The 22,783-nt window shown below is 38.8% G+C and overlaps 1 protein-coding gene across 1 annotated transcript in view; it reads left to right on the forward strand.

Moving 5' to 3' along the window:
• Positions 1-22,783, forward strand: part of TUSC3 (tumor suppressor candidate 3) — a 202,278-nt gene that overhangs the window by 153,145 nt on the left and 26,350 nt on the right. Inside the window, exon 7 of the mRNA XM_075196227.1 lies at positions 13,835-13,898. Coding sequence (XP_075052328.1) covers positions 13,835-13,898 — 64 coding nt within the window. The remainder of the gene's footprint in view (positions 1-13,834; positions 13,899-22,783) is intronic.

The raw sequence follows: 22,783 nt of genomic DNA on the forward strand, positions 1-22,783 counted from the left end.
ACCCTGCACGCGAAGTAGAACGAACCAAGAAGGGACTGCATCCAACGTAAGGAGCCAGTAGGGGAACTAAGGGCGTCAGAAACAGCAGCCTCGAGTTTATCAATTTTTTCCTTAGGCAATCTACAACATCCAGTGATGGTGTCTATTTCGATACCCAGGAAGAAAAGATAAGTGGTAGGCCCCTCGACCTTGTAGTGCGCCACTGGAACCCCCATAACAGTGAACAAAGCCTTTGCTGAAGAAAGGGTGTCTGCACAATCCAAGGAGGAGGGGGGACCCATAAACAAGAAATTGGGCGAATCCTGTTTGGCCCGTTCCTGCTTCTACGCACCAATGCAGGAATGAGCTAAAACCGTTCAAAAATGGCACATGACACTGGACAGCCCATGGGAAGGCAGATGTCAATGTAAAAACTGTCTTCTAGTTTAAAAAACATGAATCTGAATGATTCCGGGTCAAGAGGAAGGAGTAAATTACTAAACTGGGAATCGGAGGGAAGGGAAAAGGACCAAGCATACCTCCCAAACTTCCTTCCTTCATAACTTTCTCTTTCAGAACCCCTGGAAGCAGGGATGCTGACTTCAGATTCCGCCCCACAGACTACCTAACCTCTCCTATTACTGAAAGACGAAAACCATGAAGGAAACCCGGAGCAAGGAAGCCAGCCTTTGAGGCATCTGGGAACAAACTGAGCCAAGTGCGCAAAACTGTTAACTTAATTGGGGACGGGGCTTTAATTAGTGCTTCTTGATGCACCGCGACCTCCTCCAACGCCTGCTGTACTCCTGGTACATTCTCTGGCTGGGAGATTGCCACAGCATTTGGAGCAGACATGCCGGTAGAGACAAGTCTCATCTCTTCCGCACGTCAAGTTATTGTAAGCAGAACATCTATTTTTGTTGTTTTGATGGAGTACTACGCCTCCTTGGGCCAGGAAACCTAGAGCCTACAACCGACAATGTGAACTCTCGGATGGAAGCATTTGCGCCAACCATGTCTCCACATCCTTGCATTTGAAGGATATTAAATGCATTTTGTGAGCTTTAGTACAGAATCTCTCATCGTATCTTTTCAATAATATCCCCCCAACAGTTATCATCAAATCATTAATGAGGTGTAAATACCGCTACCCATCTATTTGAGAACCTGGCCTCGTCTCTACATAGATGGCTGCAAAAACACAAAACCCCTTCAACGAATTAGGGAATGTCCATTATGCATCTTCACTTATCCCACCCTTACTGCAGGTTGCTTTCTGGACTTGGTCATCAGCGAGGACATATTAACATAATAACCTTTATCTATGTCTTTTGAACTGCGTCGCCCTCTGCTTAACAACGCTGGGTAATGAAAGAAGGCACAATTTTAGTGGCCTTTAGTAGGTGGTCCTGTAATATCTATAAAAGTTTGTGTGAAGTGTCAGTCTTCACTAGTGCTAGGTAGTGAATGACTACGTGTGAACAAGGTGCTGTAGTAGACTCACACTCACCACTCGGACCAGACGTCCCAGGTACCCCTTGTGAACATGCCGGTAATTCTTTTCTGGAAGCTGATGAGTAAAACACTTTTGGCAGTGGTGTTGAATGCACGGTCGTTAATGTTGCACTTTGTACAGGTGCGCTTCCACCTTTGCAGTATACCTCAGGCACTGAAACAGATGACATGTTATCAACATCCAAACTGATAGAAGAGTGGGGATGTCCTAATTGGTGAATGCTGAGCGCCATGGAGTGTTGAGGTGCTGAGAGAGAAACCTGGAGATGGGGGACAGCCAAGGTTCCGGTCAGGCAATGGATAAGGGGGGCATAGACTATGGTCAGGGGAAGGCATATGCAATGGCCGTGAAGCAGCAGAATTAGGGGCAGAAAAAATAAATTTGAAGACGGGGGTAAGGTTCCAACCAATGCTGCGAAGCAAGTGTATCTATCGGGGGAGTGGGCGAGGGTTATAGAAGAGACCAACTAGTTGAAGCAGCAGGGGCAGACTCCCATAATGCTGTTGGCAGAAAAACCCAGGAGGGGGGTGGAGTTGCTAAATGTGGGGTGTAAATTACTGGATTGTGGATCCATAAGAGGGGTATAACCCCCAGGGCCAGTAGGGTTGGCATATGAAACATCAGTATGCATTGCATGGGTCCAGTGTGATGTGGGGGAACGGGCATGTTGCATGGGGAACAATGAGGAAGAAGGAGCCTGGGAATATAAAAGGGGTGGAGTAGAGGCCTATAATTCATATGCTGAGAAACAGTGGAGCGAGATCTTCCTCGCATCCACCCCTCAGGCATCAGGGGGGGATAATCTGTTTTAGTGAAGCACTGTAATGAACAAGGGAAGGCCTTAACCAGGGACTAGGAGGGGGTCACACCACAGTATCTTAATCTTCCCCCATTTATTCCAAAATCATTCTCATTTGAAACAAAACAATTGGGATGAGAGTGTCCCCCCACAGGGGAATCATAAGGAGGAGTAGTATTCTCCCTTTGAGGAGGTAAAATATATGAACCATGAAAATGTGGTCCGCGTGTAAAGGGTGGTGTGCAGGTCCCCTTGAAATGCATACTGCTATTAACTGCAGAAGGAGGGGAAGGGCATCCCCTCCTCTGTCTCCTGATTGCCCCTGGTGTTTTTTTTCTGGCTCCAAAGATAGGCAACCTCGCCACCCTCTCTGGAGCACGAGTTCTGTGGCTATGAAGCCTGCCTGAGTCAGGCACGCTCCCCTGTGACTGTAGTCCCGACCGAGCTCAGGCGCAGGGGAGTTTCCTTATATATCTGACGGTGCCAGGAAATATGCGAGATGCAGGGGGCCGCTGGGAGGAAGACGAGCGACGGCTCCCTGACAGAAGATGGGAGCCATCTGTGAGGCGTGCTTGGGGAATAGAGGATCTCCTCGGTCTAGGCATAATGAAGGTAAGCAGAGAAAAAGGGGGGTGAAAATTAACAACGAGAGAAATAAATAGAGAGGGGATAAATACTATAAACAATCTGTGAAAAGAGAGGAATACTGAGGAGAAGAAAAAGGGGGAGGGGGGCTGGATAAAAAGATGAAAGAAAAAGTAAAAGAAAGAAAAGATGACAAAAAATATAGGAGGAAAACAAATGGGAGACAAGTAAAACGAGAGAGAGAAGAAGTAAAAATCAATTAAGAGATATTAATATAAAAGATACAAAATCCTATCTGAGTTTGGAGCAGCTCTGTCTGGTTAGCTCACGAATAATTGAGTGAGATCCTGCTGACTCAATGAGTATTGACTAAACTTCCCAGGAGGCGCGGAGTCTAACAAAATAGGAGGTGTTCACCAGGGATTCCCGCAAGGGAATATGGGCTTCTGCGGCTCCCACCTTGCAGGTTGCGGCCTTCTAGGAAAGCTCCCAATGTGACAGCTAGAGAACAAGTTACATAGCAGGAGAATGATCCAATTAGGACTTCAAATGGTGGTAGCAAAGATTACCATTTTATTTGTAAAATATTAATACAAGGGTTCTATTAAGACTTGAGTAATTTGCAGGTGATGATCACGAAGACATGAATAGTAACTGTCAGCAACATTCATTAATACAAGCTGTATGTGCAATAACCAGAGTCTCTATAATAATAGAATTGAGGCACAACAAAGTCCAAACATATTCAGCCACTATTGGCACGGCTTGTCATAGCTGATAAAAGTAATCAACAATGCCGGCCAAGTAGATAACAGATGCGGATCATAGCATTCATCACATACAGTGGAACAGGTATGCAGAGATCGTGACAGTCCAACATACAGCAGCGATGAATACTCAGCAGCGAAAAGTAGCAGCTTACCACGGATTGTGGAACAGATAACAGCATTCAGCGATGCAGGCCGAGCAAGTGACAGGTGTAGATCATAGCGTTTACCACGAACAGTGGAACAAGTATCCAGAGATTGAGGAAGTTCAGCATACAGCAGCGATGACCACATGGTAGTGATGAATAGCACTTTACCACAGATTGTGGAACAGGTAACAGCAGTCAGCGATGCAGGCCGAGCAGGTAACAGGTGTAGATCATAGCGTTACCATGACCATCAGATAAACTCAGTTTCCACAGGTATGCATCCCAACAGAGACATCAGAGTAACAGATATGACTTGAAGAACCAGCAATGCAAAACTGAAAGAAGAGTCCTTATAAAGGAAGGCTGACCAATGATAAACCTGACCAGTTCACAGGTGTAGCAAACATAGATGCAGACCATGACTAATCGTCTGCACTAGAACAGGAATTAAAGTGACAGTCAGTGCTTAGAGGCTCAGGTAGAGGTACCCGGGGAGCGGAATGTGACAAGCTCGTTCGTCCGAAAAAAAGCGGGAAAGAAAGGAACCAGTATTTGACAGGGAGAAATATGAAAAGAAAACTGTGCCACTCCCCATGGATTCTATTGGCTGGAGTTCAGAAAAACTTTAACCCCGAATGGGTAAGTGCCTTAAGTTCTTAAACCAATGCTTTTAAGTGCCTTCCGCTTATGGCTTCACTTAACACTATTGCAAAAACTGCAAAATGATACATACAAATGTTAACTATAATTTTTTTCTTAGTTTTCCTTTTAGCATTTGTCTAATATAAATTTTAAAAGATGAGCATTCTCATAATATAGTATCCAGGGATATGGCCTAGTTGCAGAGGACATTAGGAGTGAGTTATGACATAATTGTGGTCAAGGTCAGGTCTAGAATGGATGAAATAAAAGATATGATTAGGCAAAAAATTCACAGACAAAGGTGCCTAATTGTAGCCAACATAAAGGAAGATAAACTTGGAGAGGGGTGAATCTTGAGCTTCAGAAGATGTTAGTCAATATGTTAGTCAATGTGTTGTCACATAGTGTGGCTTCATTTAATCAAGTTTGTTTTCTGCAAAAGGACACAATTGTATAACTATCAGTGCTCCTTATTCGCCAGCTTTTATTAATTAAATAGTCCTTTTCTCTGCGCAAGATATACAAATGACGTTTGTAGAAGTCTAGCAGAGAACTAATAATTAGTGAAGGAATTTACAATATAAAACTGTCAGATGCACACTTTCCTCATCTTAAAGCCACGAAAATATAATATGCACAAGAGCAGTGACATAACAAAACCTGGAAGCGTTAAACGCAGCCCTGCATCTCATTTTAAAGTGTCCATTTTTTAAAATGATGTTGTTTCTCCTACCACCAATATTTTTACTGTTAAATGATCCATGTCGTTTCATATTCATTTTTAATTTACATTTTTGCGACTGCTCTTGGCAAAACACTGTCATTGGCGATTGTTAACTGTGTGACATCAGAAGAAAACTATAAAAGTAGCGCTCTATCACTTTGTGAACAGTATTAAAGGCATTTTTGTTAAGTCTATTTCTGTGGCCGTAATTAAATTTGACGTATGGTTTCCATTTATCTTGTTTTACAGATGTTTTATTGCTAAAGATCTTATTATTTCATACAAGATTAAAAAAATGAAACTAATTATTAAATGGCCCTTAGTCATTTCAGAAGAAACAAAATGAGTTTTGTTCTTATGAGTCCCATGTAATGTGCTTTCAGTTTATTACAATTTTTCAGATAAAATAAATTACTATTTTTGTAATTCATTTTATGCTATGTTAAAACAAGTCCTAATTGTTTGAAATATATATACATATTGCTGCGGTACTTGCATGCTAAATTTCTGATGTTACAATGACAGTAGACTTTCACAATAGAAACAATTCTACAATGTCAAACGTTTTAAATATTTTTAATTTACATTAATATTTATGAGAAAACTGAGAATAATTATTTGCTTGCATCCTTTTCATTATAGTATTTTATATATTCTTTGCGAACATAACAAACGTTTATCCACGGTTGTGTATTACTGATCTGTATAAAATACATGAAATAACTGAAGGGTTTATTCTTAACAAAATATGTGAATCAAGCCCTCTATCTAACCCCTAACAGATTACGATATTAGGGGTGATTTGATTGCATGACTATATAGCAGCAGAGTGTGACTGATAGGCTTCATCTCTTGCTCTGCAGAACTGCATAGTGCGAATTAGTAGCTTTATACACAAGAGCAGGATCAGTGATGTAACAGCAAGTTAACTGACACTTGAACTGCCTGTCCGATATCATACCCACTTAGGGCAATATCCTGAAGATGTGTAATGCGGCTTCAGTAAATGCAATTCAATGTACTGCAGAGCTGCAGTGGGAAGTCTGCATACGATTGGACAATGCAAGCTATTTTGGGTTTAGTTGCCCTCTAAGCTGTTGCAAGCATGTATTATATAAAATGCACAAATTATGTAAATGTTACTCTTATTTAATAACAGGTGGAAAAAATTGTTTGCAATGCCCATTGAATTTGTCACATTGGCATCCAGTGCTCATCGGCTCTTTTGTTTCCCTGTCTCCTGGAATATTACAAACCTGCTTTTGTGCTAACTTGCACCTCTCCTTTGAGAATTCAGTTTTATTATTGGGTCATATTCTTATTCATTTCAGTTTTAAACCACAGTCATTTTTGTAAAAAGCTTCAGCAATCTAAGACTAAAGACGGACTTGTAGTCTGATTTTTGCATGTGTGGGGACCAGTAACAAAGAAGTAGTGACAGCTGTATAACTAATGTGTATTCATCGGTTATGCAAATTTCCACAAAATGGGACATATAAATGTACATTGGGACTGCATTACAGAGAATGTTTTTTTTTTTTTATTATTGTTTAGTGTTTTAATGCTTTTTCTGAAAAAGTTCAATGTGCTAGACGTTTAGATCCCATATTTCGAGGTATTTGTGCTCCTGTTAAAATGGCTTCTTCCACTGCCGTGGTAATGCAACACAGAGTACCTCCATATTCTTATATGCTCATAGGAGCTATTTTATTACAACACCGCCAAGGACCATATTTGCCCACTTTCTTGTGAAGTGGGTAGGACAGTGTCCTTCATGATCATTTTAGCCCCCATCTCAGATGGGAGAGGAGTAAATTTAGCAAGTATGCCAAGGACATGCCCTAGAAGTATGGCACTACGATTCGGGGTTTCACCCACTTCCCTGGGTGCAGAATGCCAGTTACGTGGTGTGTCACCTTATTTGGAAATATACTTAATGTTTTCTTCTCCCTTAGATGTATCTTTGTTGTTTGGAAGGTGGGAGCGACCATCTCAAGAGAGAGAGATAATTCTTCATATTTTGATAGTTTATTTGAGATTTTAAAAATCCGGTATACAAAAATTGAAGCTACATTTTGTTTAATGACATGACCTGCCACAAAAAACAGCTAACCAATAATCTTTACATTAAGCTCTGCCCGTTTGAATCGCAAAATTTCGGTTACTGTTTTGCGATAGCCTAATAAACTACTTTGAATCAGCGAGTTAACAGATAACTCCCTGAAAAATTAATTTAAAGTGGACTTCAACAAGCTAGACAACAATACTGCTTATTAGTTGGGGTCTGGTGTTCCTCCCGATCTACAGGGTTCCCCTTGATTGTGACACTCTTGCTGAAAAGTGTCTTTTCTTGTCTTTTAAAAGGCCTGTTTGTAATGGATTGATAACACCACTGCCTGTTTCAAACAGGCGAAAAGCAGAGACTGTGGGGACCCCAGATCCTGGGTAAAAAAATATTCTCTGTTATCCTTTATTAAACTCCACAAAAGACTCCACCCAAACCCAAATTTCTTACTAATTCACATCACTGTAATTTGTTTTCATTTGTGATCAGATATAACAGAATTGTTGAACTCCACCCAAAACTAGTGGGATAATGGGTGAAACAAGGATTCCACACATTGTATTTGAAGCAGCAGATAAACAGATACAACTATGGGATTAAAGCTCCATCTTCAAGTGTTCAAGCAGTATAAAACGTTTCAGAAGACCTTTCAACTTTCTATAAACCTACTACATAAAGTGAGTGAATCTACTGTACTCTGAAACATCAGAATCACTTTGAAAATGACCAGAGTAGTTCATCTGCTCTTGTGAGGAGGAAGGCTACACTTGACCAATAGGAGGCCTGCAAGCTGCCCTTGAACCTTCCGCTACTCACCGCTGATCTAGAATACCCCTTCTACCAGTTAGTTTGTTTGATTCTTTTGACCATGAGTCCAAAATTACTAATTATAAAATATCAAATCTTAAGAAAATAAAATCTTACTTTAAGCATACAGATGTCTCTGTATAGCTTAACAGCAGCTGTTTATTGTGTGTTTACCAAAGGGAATGGGACAGTAGAGCTGCACCAGCTGGCCACCTGTAGACGCGAACCATATGGCCTTGTCTGTTTTAGACAAATTTTCGAGGGAACAAATCATTATATCACACTCAGTTTTGTCAAAGTAGGCTGTAATGTGCTTTAAATTTTAGATGTACTGAAAGTCTTTTAGCATTTATGTTTAGACCTAAAAGGTTCTGTAATGAGATGCTATTATGCTGAGAACACAAAAGTAAACTTCAGAACTACTTTCTGACAGCCTTTGTACCATGTGGGATGCTGAAACATCTGGACCAGTACTATTGCAAGCATTAAGTAAAGCTGCACAGTAGACTGCACATAATTTGTGTGTGCTGCTCTGTGGTCATTGTGTAACAATTCAGCTTCATTAAAAAAAAGAAAAATTGTAGTTGTCATTTCTATTACCTTTTGGTGTATATGGAAAAATCTGTGGGAAACGTTTATCTGACCTAATGAAATTAGAGTGCAAACTTTAAAAAACCACTTGTGGCATCTTGCCACAAACTTTATATGAAGTATTTTCTATGATAAACCATAAATATATTCAAATATATGCTGGAATGCACCTTGAATTGCACAAAACACAAGTAACACAGGTACGCTCTAAGGATGGGAACATTTGGGACTTGGTAATATCAGGAGAGGATAGTTATCTTTAATAATCAAAAATATTAAATATATTAACATTCAGCCAGCTGAAATATACAATAACACTGTATAAAACCAGTTACAATGAAGGGATGCCCCGTGAACTCCATAGAACATTCATCAAAACTTAATATATTTCTATTCTGTCAGACGTGATGTAATGAAACAATGTAATAATATAATAATCATAACTCAGTTGGCAAAACATTGCACATTTGCATTATGGAGATATATGATTAATTTGAATAGATCAAGTCTTTTTCATTGAACCCACAATGGGAGTAATTTACAAAGTAAAAATTACAGGAGCAGAGCACTGGACACTGTTGTACAATAGTGGGTTAATTGAGGGGTTGATTAGGAAGTAATGTGACTGGTCTTCAGTTGAATTTATTTATGAAGGGTAAATTAGCTTTTGACTCTTTGTGCACTTTAATTTGCATAAATGCTAGGAATAAGTCACTCCCCAAAACCCTTGTTCATCACTTTATTAACAAAAAAAAACCTTTGTTCTTGATCTGTAGTAGTCCAAATGGGAAAGAAAAAAATTTGATATACGCGATATGATCGAAGCTGGGATTTCTCAGGACCGCTCTTCACTGCCCAATCACAAGTATGTTCTCACTGTGGCTGCCTGTGATTGGCTGGAGGTAAAGGAGTCCTTGTTACTCCAGGCTATAGACCTTTGTCGTCATTGTTGTGAGCTGGTGAGTTTTTTGTTTTTTTTTGCTTTTTTATCTCATTTTTTTTTTTTTTATTTGGAGTGTGACAGCCAAGAAGGAAGTGTTAAACACACATACAGAACATTCAAATAAACTTTCATTGAATAAAAGGCACCCCCTTTTATTCAATGAAGGTTTATTTGAATGTTCTGTATGTGTTTGTTTTCTCTTACTCTTTTGGTATAATATGCAGGGGTTTTAGGGATCCCAGTCTACGAATGTAACCACTGGGGTTCCAAGTCTTGCTAATTTCCCCAGTCTTCACAGGCCATCAGAGTTAGGTAGAGCCCCAGCACTCTTCAGTGTGGTACTCGTACCCTCCGCAGGAAGAGGCGTACTGTTTTCTTGCGTTCCCCTCTGTTGAGGCACCAGCCCTGTGCTGACCAGCTGATTTTCACTATTGCAGGGGGGACCCCATGTTTGTGGTTGTATTTTTTACATATGGCACTATACATGAGGACTATCCCTTATTATAGGCAAGGTGTGTGTTTGCAAATAGCGCTTCTTTTTTTGAATAAAGTATTTATTGAGATTTTTTGGTTCCATCATATAAATAACATATCAAACATCCTATCTAAGTAACACTTATCTCTTCCTATGTCGTTATAAACATTATACAGTAATATTTATATTATTATATATTATTTTATATCATATATTATATTTTATTTTATTTTTTGATAACTTATATAAATCACACTTCAGGTCAAATCTATTGAAGCTGCACAGGGCTGAGATTTAACTACCCATCTGGTCACTCCCCAAACCCACCAAATCATCCTAATGCATAACATAACTTGATTCATACCAGTGGTGCCATATCTTATGGTATTTATGCATGGCTTTCCTACTTTCATACATGAACATCTCATGCCTCCAGACTTCAGTAACTAAATTGATCCAGTAAGGACACTAGCTGGTTCAGCCGCCATCCACCCCCTACCTATAATAACTTTAGTCAGGGAGGCTAAGGTAATATATGTTTGAAGAGTGGGTTACTCAAATTATTTTCTAGTATAATGCCAAACAGAAAGATCTTAGGGCATAACGAAGGGGTCACAGGTAGTGTGGAAGAGATGCACTTCCATATTTGTCCCCAGAATGATTGGACAACTGGGCATAACGATAAAAGATGCCAAAAAGTGCCCTCAGGGTCACCACACTTGGGGCACTCCGCAGAGGTGCACAGTCTCATTGTGTGCATCCTGGCTGGTGTTAAGTATACTCTGTGTACCATGCAAAAATGGATCTGAGGTGGCATGTCTAGTAATTCTCACCACTACATTCCACTCTTCGTTGGAGAGAACCCCCAGATCTGCCTCACATTTTATTCTGAGTGGATCTAGTCCTCCCGGGGACATCTGAGTCAACAATAAAGCACAGAAATACTCTTATATATAATGCTTCTTCACCGAACAAGACCTATTGAAAGTAAAAAAGCAGTGGGGACAGAAAAAGTTGATGTTTTCTCCCTTTCTGGCCCCTAATCCACTCATTGGCCGTCACCTTGTTTCTAATGCAAGAAGAAGAGTAGATACCTTGCACTTCTACCTGTAATCAATTGCAGAACACGACTGGTGAATGGATTGTCAGACAGGTAGGGGGATCGGCATTTCAAGTAGGAAGAAAGCTATTTGCCATAAGGGGGAAGAACATGAGTAAAGTATTTGCAAAACATTTTATTATCAACTACAGGATATCAGTTTAAACAAGAAAATTCCATATTTACTTATAAATAACAAATGGTTCCTTCTGATTTAAATGTTCTGTAGTTCTGTAAATTATTGTATAAAGTATTTTCCATAAATGATACATAATGACAATATTATAGAAGAAGCAATTATTAAATTGTCAGCGAATTCATCATGATTTTACTGTATATGTGCCATTTACTGTATATGTGCCATTCATGAGTTACTATTTCACATTGTGATACTGTAATGTTCAGTATCATCTTCATGTGGATGAAGATCTATCCTCTATCTATCTTGGATGTCCTCTTGCAAACTCAAATTCAATCTCTTAAAAACAAAGTTAATAATAAGTCTCACTCACCAACAGAAGTTACTTACCTGACATTTTTATTTCAGTTTACAACATGACCATAACTCCCTCCCCACAACCACAATGCCTAGGTGTTATCGTTGACTCACAACTATCCTTTGTTTCCCACATCGACTCTGTCTAAATCATGTTATATATATATATCTATAAAAACAAATCTTATACAAGATACTGCCAAAGTTTTAATTCAATCTCTCCTCATCTCCTGCATTGACTTTTGCAACCCCCTCCTTACTGGTCTTCCCTTAAACAGACTCAACCCCCTGCAATCTATTTTGCATGCAGCAGCCAGACTGATTTCCTTGTAAATCATTCTTCCTTTACTGAGCCACTCTGTCAGTCTCTACATTGCTTACCTGTTTTTTACAGAATCCAATATAAAATTCTTCTACTAACATACAAGGCCATCAACAAAACTGCACCGACACATCTCCTCACTTGTCTCAAAATATCTCCCAACTAGACACCTTCGTTCTGCACAAGATCTGCGTCTCATGCACTCACATTATATCCTGCCGTTCCCATTTACAGCATTTTTTTCGCACTGCACCCACTCTTCGGAACTCTCTCCCTCACACAATAAGACTTCCCTCTGATCTACAAACCTTCAAGCGTTCTCTGTAAACCCACCTCTTCAGGCAAGCTTATAATATTCCTCAACCACCCTCTTAACCTCACTAGGTTACCCTATTACCACCCTTTACACAGTTCACACAAGACAACAACTCTGACCCCCTGACTAACATTGCTGTGTGACTGGATCATATAGCATACAAATCACTTTTTACCTTTGCAATCTTGCTGGACCAATATGCAGTATGTAGATTTAAACTCATGTATCTGACTCCAATTGACCTATAGATTGTAAGAAGATCTCTCTTACCTCTTTGTCTGTTTTACCCGGTAATGTTTATTACTGTGTTTGTCCCCAGTTGTAAAATGCTATGGAATTTGCTGACGCTAGATAAATAAATGTTGATGATGATGTTACTGTCTAAATCAACATTATTATTTTGCATGAAGTACCAGTGCTGGCCTCATGTAGTACCAGTGCTGGCCTCATGTAGTACCAGTGCTGGCCTCATGTAGTACTAGTGCTGGCCTCATGTAGTACTAGAGCTGGTATTCAAAAAAATCCATTTTTCTGAGGAAAATAAATAAATAAAATTGACAAGGATGCTCTTCCTTCTTCTAAATGAATAATCATCACCAGTGCTATAGCCTGAGCTGGTTACCTCTAAAGTAGGGGACAACAAGCTTGGGTTCTCCTTGCAAAAGCAGCAACCAGCATCAAGCTGTGCTGGTCACACTATAATGATTAGATCTACAGTGTGGTGTCCCCCTCTCCATAATATGAAGCCAGCTACAGCCCGAAGAGCATGAGGGAGAACTTCCCAAGGAAATTGGTCTCGCTAAAAATATTCACACCCGAACAAAACAGTCTATATTGAATATCACTATGGTTCATCCTTGCATCTCTTCTGTGGTGGGTGCCAGGGTAATATTTGGTAGTGCAGAATGTTCTGTTGTGGAACTATAAGTCCCAGCAAGCCCAGGCAGCCACTGTTTGAATATGTTGTCCCTTGTGGAACTATATGTGCCGGCATACCCTGGCAGCTAATGAGTGATTTTCACAGGCACTGGGGCTTGATGGGACTTAATCAGTACTTAATCTATTTTTCAGTACTAAGTATTGCCCTTGCACCCATCTCTGGTTTGCCTTGGGGCTCGATTCCTAAGGGGGGAACCACATGTTCATTGTCGCCCTGTTTTTCCATTATCCAGACAAGGCTATAGCACTGTAGCACATTGCTCTTTTTTTTAAAAAAATATATATTTTTATAGCTCCATTTATATCCATAGGAAATACATGGTTATGACATCTGGTGGTAGAATAAGGTACTGCTATTAAAAAGGTAATTAAGACATTGCTATGGGCAACTTGCGACTACAATGTGTTTTCTTAAGCGCCCTGACATGTTGCATGTATGCAAGTGGGGCGTACCTGTTGTCCACTTAAAGCTGCTACATCTGTATCTAAATATCTATAATAGATCATTGATAAGTGTTTAATACATTTATTCAATAAAGCTGTAAAATTTACAAATTTTACTTTTAAAAGTTTTAAATGTTTTAATGAATACTAATGAAATACAATATTTTTCTTTTCAGAGTTACATCCATGGAAGCAGCCAGGCCCAGTTTGTTGCAGAATCTCACATTATTCTATTGCTGAGTATCCTTCTTATATTCTGAAATAAAGTATATATATTTTTGTTTGTAGAATGAAAACAATTGTTCATGTATTGGCTTAGACTTATTTTTTTAATATGGTGGAAATGAAAAACAGTATCTATGGCAATGTGGATTCTTGCAAATAAGACTTGTCTTAACTTCTGTTCTAAAATAGGATGTTCTTTGGAAATGTATTCAGCTGGGCTCTATAGATGATAAAAAGCAATTTACAGATTCAGCTGGGTTTATCGTAGTGAACAGTGCACTCACTACAGCTAAGGATTAAACAGAGAATCTGAGTTAATTTGTGTGAGTTCATTTCAGAAGCATTTTTTCATACCTCTCGTGACAGGATGGACCTCCTATGCCACGCTGTCCATGTTGCTGGGGACCGACTGCGCTTGCCTTGCCACCGTCCCCTTTCTTTATCGCAAATGTGCCCCTCCTGTAGCAGTAGGAGAAGCCTGCTGCCACCACTAGGGTCTTACACCGGCGCCTAGAACCGCTCCTTTCTGGGTAACTTTTGCTGCTGGTGTACTGTGCACCTGGGGTGGTACCCCTGACCTCTTCCTTTAGATCAGGGTTGCTGTGGATGATTGCCTCTGGCTTTTCAGACTGGACAGAGCTGCAAGGTAGCAGGAAGAGCATTGGTACTGGAATGCTGGGTCCCAACCTCAGAACAGCCGGATAACGGATTAGATTGGTCTAATCTGTAGGTCACAGAAATTGCCACAGGTAAGTAGGCGTGAAATCAGGATCTTGAAGCAGTGATGTTTTATTAGCTCAAGTGTCCTAATAATGACAGTTACACATGCCAGTTTGTGGTACTAGCAATCTTACCAGAAGTTACAGATGGTATGATGATACATTACATGGTAAGACTGTGCTCCTATTATACACATTCTGACACACATGTTTGCAGGGGGTAACAACTTCCCCTGATCCTATACAGCTTCCCAAAGACTGAGATATTACTTCAGATATTTAGTATCAGGATGCAATATGTTCTCCAAACTTGGATTTAAATGCAATGCAAAGTAATTTACAGCAATCTGCGATATCCTAAATCACATTGCTCAGACATTTCCTTTCACTTTAACAAGGCAGGATAACAGGTAACGACTCCCTGCTGTGCTTTAAGGCTAAAAAGACATGTTGGTCAATTCACATGAAAATAATTAATTAGCATGAATCATCCTTTAGAAAAGTTACGAAAATATAATTTCCTCCCCCGACATTGTCTCCAAAAAAAATACATTTCCTATACAGAAGTACAACATAATAAAAAAAATCAGTACATTTGCAATGATATACAGCGGTGCCCTTCACCTCTAATCAAAATAAATATCTACAATAAGTTATTTATAAGTGATCCAGCCACACGTCCCTAATGGAAAATCAGGACATAATAGGCATTCCATGTTCCATCCACAACATAGCTAATTGTAGTGAGGCCACTAATCCTATCTGATAGATTGGGTCTCTTATCCTGTCAGAAATGTGTAAGCGCTGGTGGTTCTTCTCATTACTGTATGCAAGGTTAGGATGAGAGAAAGCTTAAGTCTGATTCTCATATCAGATCTTGTATATCATATGCAGAATACCTGGATACTGCTTTTTGTTTAAGCAGACTCTATTGTCCACTGCTGCCCCGTCTACATGGTGTGTGATTGAGTGGTAGGAATGTTTCTAGGCTTAGTACAGTACATCCATGGAATAGATGTTCTACGCATCCATTATGTCTTCATTGTTCATTGTTCACTTTTTTGTGTCCAGAATAGTGTCAAACATTTAGTTGTTGATTTAGTTTTCATTTGCAGGAACTTTTATTATATATTGTCTTGTTCCTCAACGTTTACCATTCACTGTAATAATACTGTGAGTAAATGCATGGAAATGTCAGTGAGCTAGATACATAGGCAAATACAAGAGGTAATTACAGATGTCTAGAATACATTTAGACCTGAAATACTGAAAAGAAAGGGTTTGTGACCTTTTCCACCACTGCTTAGGTCTTTTGTACTGTCACCAAGTCACAGAGCAGTGTGACTTGTTGGAGAGTTTATTGTAGAGCAATTATGTATTTTGTATTGAGGGACAGTTGTTATTAGGATAAGTTGTGGAGAGTTCTAGGAATTATAATATCTGTCTTGAGGGTGGCAAATACTAATGTATTAACTGCTCCCCAGTTGCTTTACAAGTGAGTTTTACTGACTAGCAACCCTTAGAGAATGGCATTTATTTTAAATGATATTACTTTGTGATAATATTTATATATTGTGAGATGTGCTTTTTAATTTTCAACAGTAAAGTGGAATATATTCATTGCTGTCATAAGATTTGGTAAGCTGATGAGTTTTACAAACAGCCAATGTAGGGACCAAAGTACTTGACTTAGTGGTTTATTGGTTAGCACTTAGTGGCTTAGTGGTTTGCACTCCTGCCTCACAGCACTGGGGTAATGAGTCTGATTCCCCACCATTGTCTTCTCTGTGTGGAGTGTGTATGTTCTCCCCGTGTTTACGTGGGTTTCTTCCGGTCACTCTGGTTTCCTTCCACAATCTAAAAACATATTAGTAGGTGAATTTGCTGCTATCATATTGACCCTAGTCTCCGTGTGTATGTTTGTGTGTGTATGTTAGGGAATTTAGACTGTAAGCTCTATTGGAGCAGGGACTAAGTGTGTTATCTGTACAGCGCTGCGGAATTAGTGGCGCTATCTAAATAAATAGATGAATATGAATATGGCAGTAGTGAGTTTGATTGGATAATAGCATGGCTGATGCATTCTGTACCATCTGTGGTTAGTGCAGCTCTTAGCCTAAAGACCTTGGTATTTTCTCTTATTATGCAAGTAACTTTGACCTGCTATGTACACTGTGATTTAGTAATGATAGAGTTAAAACTAAATTTGTGTGACCTGAGGGATATCTCTGATTAATATTAGGGAGTTGTTATAGGTGGCACTAGAGGCCACCTCCTGTCTACGATTCCAGCGTAGGAGGCAATTTGCTTAGTTGAATGATTGATACAAGCTAAGAGATGTCATGTTTGCCTTTATGGCTGCTGTTCAAGATATTGATAAGGAATTTTGATCTGAATCATTTTCATTGTGTATATACATTCATTATTCTATGTTCACTCGGGCTAGAAAATAGACAGGTTGGCCTTGTCTAGGTAGTTGGGTAATTTAAGTCTTTGTATGTTTTGTGTCTGTAGCAATGTTACTAAAAATACTTTATTTAAAGAGAAAAAAAAAACCTAAATTTGTGTGAGAGGGAAAATCCATTGCACAGGGTTGCAGCGCTCGGCAGACTTTCAATATAATCCTAAGTATCATCAGTTTAAAAGAATTGACCACTTGTGGGAAACCCCCCCTGCCTTAATCTAAAGTCTCCCTAGAAATACAAATGGGTTTCCCTGTGTCGGGATCCCAGTCTTGAAGCACTGACTAGCTCTTAAGTATATTGCATGCATAGCTCTAGCATGGACTTAAATTGAAGTATGTTGGGAGAGTTCCTGGGGTGGTCTTACTATTTAGCATACATGGGGGAAATGTTTTATTAACAAACTCTTCAATGTTTAATCGCACAATTTGGATGGAACATTGGCTTTAAATACCTAAAATTACGAAAGTTGAACTTAAATGATTTTCCTTTTCCTTTTTTTTCCTATGAAACATTACCATCTTCTATTCAACATCCACCCAACTTTATTTAAAAATAAAAATGCAAAAATTGACTTGGCTGCACTTTTCTTATTGCTGCTGTTACTAAAATCAAATACATTTTTCATAGTCTGATCCATGCTTACACCTTTATGGCTAATGATGCGCTTGAAATGTAAAAACATTGCAAAACAAAAATGCATAAGTAAACAAAGCACTCGTGTATGTAGAATTCTTTCATATCACTTTTCTCTCTGTGGAATTATTTGCTCTTCAGCAGTGCTGATTGAATAACTGTTTTATTTCTCCTGAGCAAAATGGTTAGAATATATATATATATATATATATATATATATATATATATATATATATATATTTGTTGCTGTTCATTTGCTTTAGCATAGAGATTATCCAATATATATGCATCGCACCAGCACAAACACAGAAGCAAAAATAGAAAACTAACCATGCATAAAGCTGGAACAGTGTAATTTGCTGTAAACAAAATAAATGTTCTTTATAAATTAATGCACAGGATACACGCATGAGTAGACATTATTTTAAGGCACTTGTTTTCATTCTATATTTGGAGGTGTTTTTGTTTAACAGCAAGTAAAGTGTTACGGAGCTGAATAAATATACATGAAATAACTCTAGTGCTTATATACTATTGTAACCCATACTATCTTCAGCTTCTCTGCCACTGATTTCTATGTTAGGAGGGAGGTACTTCTACTGAGCAGGCAGAGTGTGAGTGACAATTTACCGTTCTTGCTTGGAAGAAATTAACTGTGTGACTTGATCGATACATACACAGGTGTAGGGTGAATGGTGTCACAGAAAATCAGTCTCACCTTTGTGACCTGTATCAGATCCCATCTTAAAGATATGGGATGAGCTATAGCAGCCTGTAATGGTGTAAAGATGAAGTACTTTACTTTTTAACAGAGCTGCAGTGGAATGTCAAGTTGACACAGAATAGAGTACTGTACAGTCAGTGTTCTTATAAGAAAGTTTCAATTTCAGGCTTAAGTGGTCCTTTGCGTTTCATTTTATTTTTGTTTTTGTTCGTAATTATTATCTTTTTCTTATATATGGTGCAATTATGTGATTCAATTTCTTTACTTTATTTGCTACAAATTTGCCTATATGGTTGATCATAGGAAAAATTCTAATAGGAAATCCCTACAATACAATAACAACTGCTTACAGTGTGTGACACAATCACCATTAAAGGGAAAATGTTCTTTTCATTCTATTTACAATTGACCAAAGAAAATGAATGTCATCTCTTTGATGTTCGTAAATAGTTAGTAATAGTAAAATTAGTAAAAAAAAAATAAAAAAAAAATTGCTATCCCAAAATTTACAAGCTGAGGTGCCACACAAAATTAATCAAAGAAAAACAACTGCTGTGGACAAAGCAAATAAACTATTATCATTATAATTAATATTGTTGCTGATTTGTAAATCTGATTGCCACAAATGTAATGCAGCAGCAGACAGCAAAGAATTTGGTGCGTAGATAAAATGGACATACAAGGCGGACAAAATAAATGCAGATCTGTAGAGTAGTGTGTTCCTTGCTCAGAGAGATCTTATAGTCTAGTGAGGAAAGGACAGATCTATGGCGAAAACCCACTGTGTACCGTTATCAGTATTATAAGTGGGATTAGGGTAGGCTATATTAAACAGGTAGGTTTTCAGAAAGTTTAAAGATTTGAAGGCTGGGGGAGAATCTGATCAGGTTTGGTAGGAAAGGCTATAGCTGGGTATAGGAGAAGTCTTGTAGGTGGGAGTTGAGGTTGTTGAGGCGCAGGTCAGAAGTAGTTCTAAGAGGATGAGAGGGAAAGTGTTCTGAGATGTGGTTTCCGATGTACAAAGGGCTGGTGTTATTGAGTGCTTTGTAGGTAAGGGTGAGTAAGGGATTGGCAGAGTGCTGCTGCAGACTGGGTGAGAGGAAAATCTTGCTGTGGCATTTTAGGATGGATTGAAGGCAATGTTAGACAGGAGGAGGTTGCTGTAATCAAGACAGGAGATAACAGAATGAAGTAGAGTTTTGGTTTTATCTTGAGTGAGAAAAGAGCATATTATAACAATATTTTGAAATTATATTCAATACAATAAACTCCTGTGTAGAGCTGGGTGAATCTAGTGATATTAACTTAGCTCACAGTAACTGAAATGACTGCACTCTCAGCTTTTTGACATTTAAGATCCCTTCAGAACTGTATCCTTAGTATGTGGGGGAGCTTCAGTTATCTGTAGTGCAGTGGGGAGCAGTGTTTACACTTACCTTTTTTTGTGTTTTTTTTACGTTTTTCAACAGTCTTTCCACATATAGGTTTTGTTTTTCCCGGTCGCCCTGTTGTTATGTTTCCTGTTTATCATTTTATGTATGTATCACACCCCTTTTAAGTACAACTGTTGACAGGGACATTTGAGATTCTGACCAGGAATAAACAGGTCAAGACCAGGAAATATGGAATTTGAAAAGTGGAAACACTGGTGGGGAGGTAACTATTTCCTTTTCAACAGAGTTACTGTGGATAATCAGCTCATCAATGTACAACATATTTTAGCTCCTTGGATCATGTCTGAAAATGTAAATTTTGATATTTGTTGGTTCTTTATGCCTTGTCCCCTAAAATGAATAAGGCTAACAATCATACATAATTGGGGAGAAAAAAGTTTCCCCAATAATAAAGTTTTATGCCAGTTTACGTAGCTTATCCATACTTCCTCACACTGTGCATGCGCAGACAGTGAACATAGGCCACAATGGTTATTCTCCTTCTGTCTGAAGGCGTGACCGGGTGGGGGGACAAGAAGTGCTCTAACATAGGTAATGTACTGTGAGGACATATTTGAGTAATTACATAGGGATGCAGACTGGGACGTTGTCGCAGTAAAAACGGTTTAATTTGCAAGTAGTCAGGGGCAGGTGTAAGTAGCGGATGATGAGATTTGCGAATGATTCACAGATGTTTATTGAGGCTTTAGTAGTCGGTCGGTTATAGATTAGAATTTGCTCCTAATTTAAATAAAATTCAAATATAAATTATGCTTCATAATGATTGCATTTCTAACAATAAATTAATGGTGTTTGTACATGTTCACAAGTGGGACGTAAGTGTCTATTGTTATGATGACATCTGATGACATGTGCAACTTTTTCATTTGCAGGTTACGGTTACACTTGCGTTCCACTCTGAATCAGGCCCTAAATCAGCATAAGGGGTTTATTTAAATGATCTTTTTCTTATAGAAAACAAGTAAAATGCTGAAAGCAGGCTGCACTTCTTAAATCATTTTTAGTAAGTGTGTTAACTCTTAACTCCACAACTATTGGTCTTTTTATGTTACACCCCTAACATTATTGGTCGCTGTTTTATTCCATATGACCTTTATGTGATAGGAAAGTTTCTGGCTGGAGCACTGAATCTTAAATATAAATTGATCTAATATGAAAAGGACTCTGGTAACATTGACAAAGGTACAGTCTATATAATATTTCATACCCTGATGGGAGTTATAATAAAGGTATAAGAACTATTATTTGGAATGCCTGAGATGTAAGACTTTCTGGATAAACTGGTTTTCTGCAATTTGGGGCATCATACAAAATAATGTTTATAGATAAACATTAGCAAGCTTCTCTTCCTGAAATTGTTTAGCTGTGATCTGTGGGGAGGAACTTGGTAATTATGTCTGTGTGTGAATTACCGTATATACTCGAGTATAAGCCGACCCAAATATAAGCAGAGGCACCTAATTTTACCACAAAAAAACTGGGAAAACTTATTGACTCGAGTATAAGCCTAGGGTGGGAAATGCAGCAGCTACTGGTAAATTTCAAAAATAAAAATATTGGAGGGTGGCTTCTATGCATTAGATAAATACATATACAGCTAGTACCATAACTGCGTATTGATAAGTACATATTCCCTGAAAGTACAGTCCAAAAATGACTTGCTTCTTTTAATAAACTCAGGCTCCCAAAATGTCTCCAAATATACCAAAAATCATTAAATACCCACATCAGCCCACTGTCCACGAAAGTACACAGCCAGATGAATAAAAAAACCAAAAACGTTTTATTTACCTTCCTTGGTTGGCTAATTGGTGACCTAATGCTTTTGAGGGAGGGAGGGAGGGATTTTCTTCAGCCCTTAACTTCCACAGTGGAACGCATGTGCGTTCCACTAACAGGAAGTTCGGCATTTGTAACGGAAGTTTGCGTTCCACTGTGGAAGTTAAGAGCTGAGGGACCGGAGAACAGGTAAGTGGGACCCTCACTCGAGTATAAGCCGAGGGGGGATTTTTCAGCATAAAAAATGTGCTGAAAAAGTCGGCTTATACACAAGTATATACGGTATGTGTTTATAGATAAATATTCCATATTTGTGTATACTTGCCATGTAGCGGAGTGCAAGCCATAACACTTTGTTAGCTTTTTTAGTTATTTAATCATTGGAGGCCCTTTCAAGATATAGGAGACTGAAATGTGTTTGTCAGGAACTAGAGAGTCAGCTGCCATTAGAATCAGATTATACAAGTGCTGTTGTATAGGGTAGACCCCAGCTGAGTCTGCCATACAGCACTCTGCCCCTGTCCGCGTAGGAGGCTGTTCTTAATGATGTCATCATGACCACGACAATCAAGTGGCCAGGAACCAGAGTATTTACCATTGAAACCCCAGTTCCAGCAATGGTGGTACATACAGGGGTGTGCATTCACCATGTTTAAATGATGGCTATAAATATTAATTTGCAGTATAGTGTCTGCTCTTATGACATTTCAAAATGTCTATTTGTGTAAGAAGCCTAAATATTGCTATGATAATTCATGGTGACAGGTTTTCCTAAAGAGTGTCTTCCCTTTGTTCACATTTACTCACCCACTTGCAAGTGCACCACATTTGCTTTTTATGAGTATATGTGCATTGCAAGGAATATTCACATGACCTTTATTGTAAATACTATGTGTCCTATAAATGTGCAATAAGATATAGCAATATAAGTTTACAAACAGTATAATGTTGTACTATAATGTTGTTGTCACGGATTTATTAATATTGATTTACTGGTTTTTTTTTCCCCTGCTGACAAGGACATTACAAGGGGACGACACAGCGTACACACAACATCCTGGATACAGTCGCATATTTATAGAAGCCAGAAGATATTTCACCTTATTAATGTGCAGATCATGTCATC

This window comes from Mixophyes fleayi, chromosome 1, assembly GCF_038048845.1.
Source record: "Mixophyes fleayi isolate aMixFle1 chromosome 1, aMixFle1.hap1, whole genome shotgun sequence".
NCBI lineage: Eukaryota > Metazoa > Chordata > Amphibia > Anura > Limnodynastidae > Mixophyes > Mixophyes fleayi.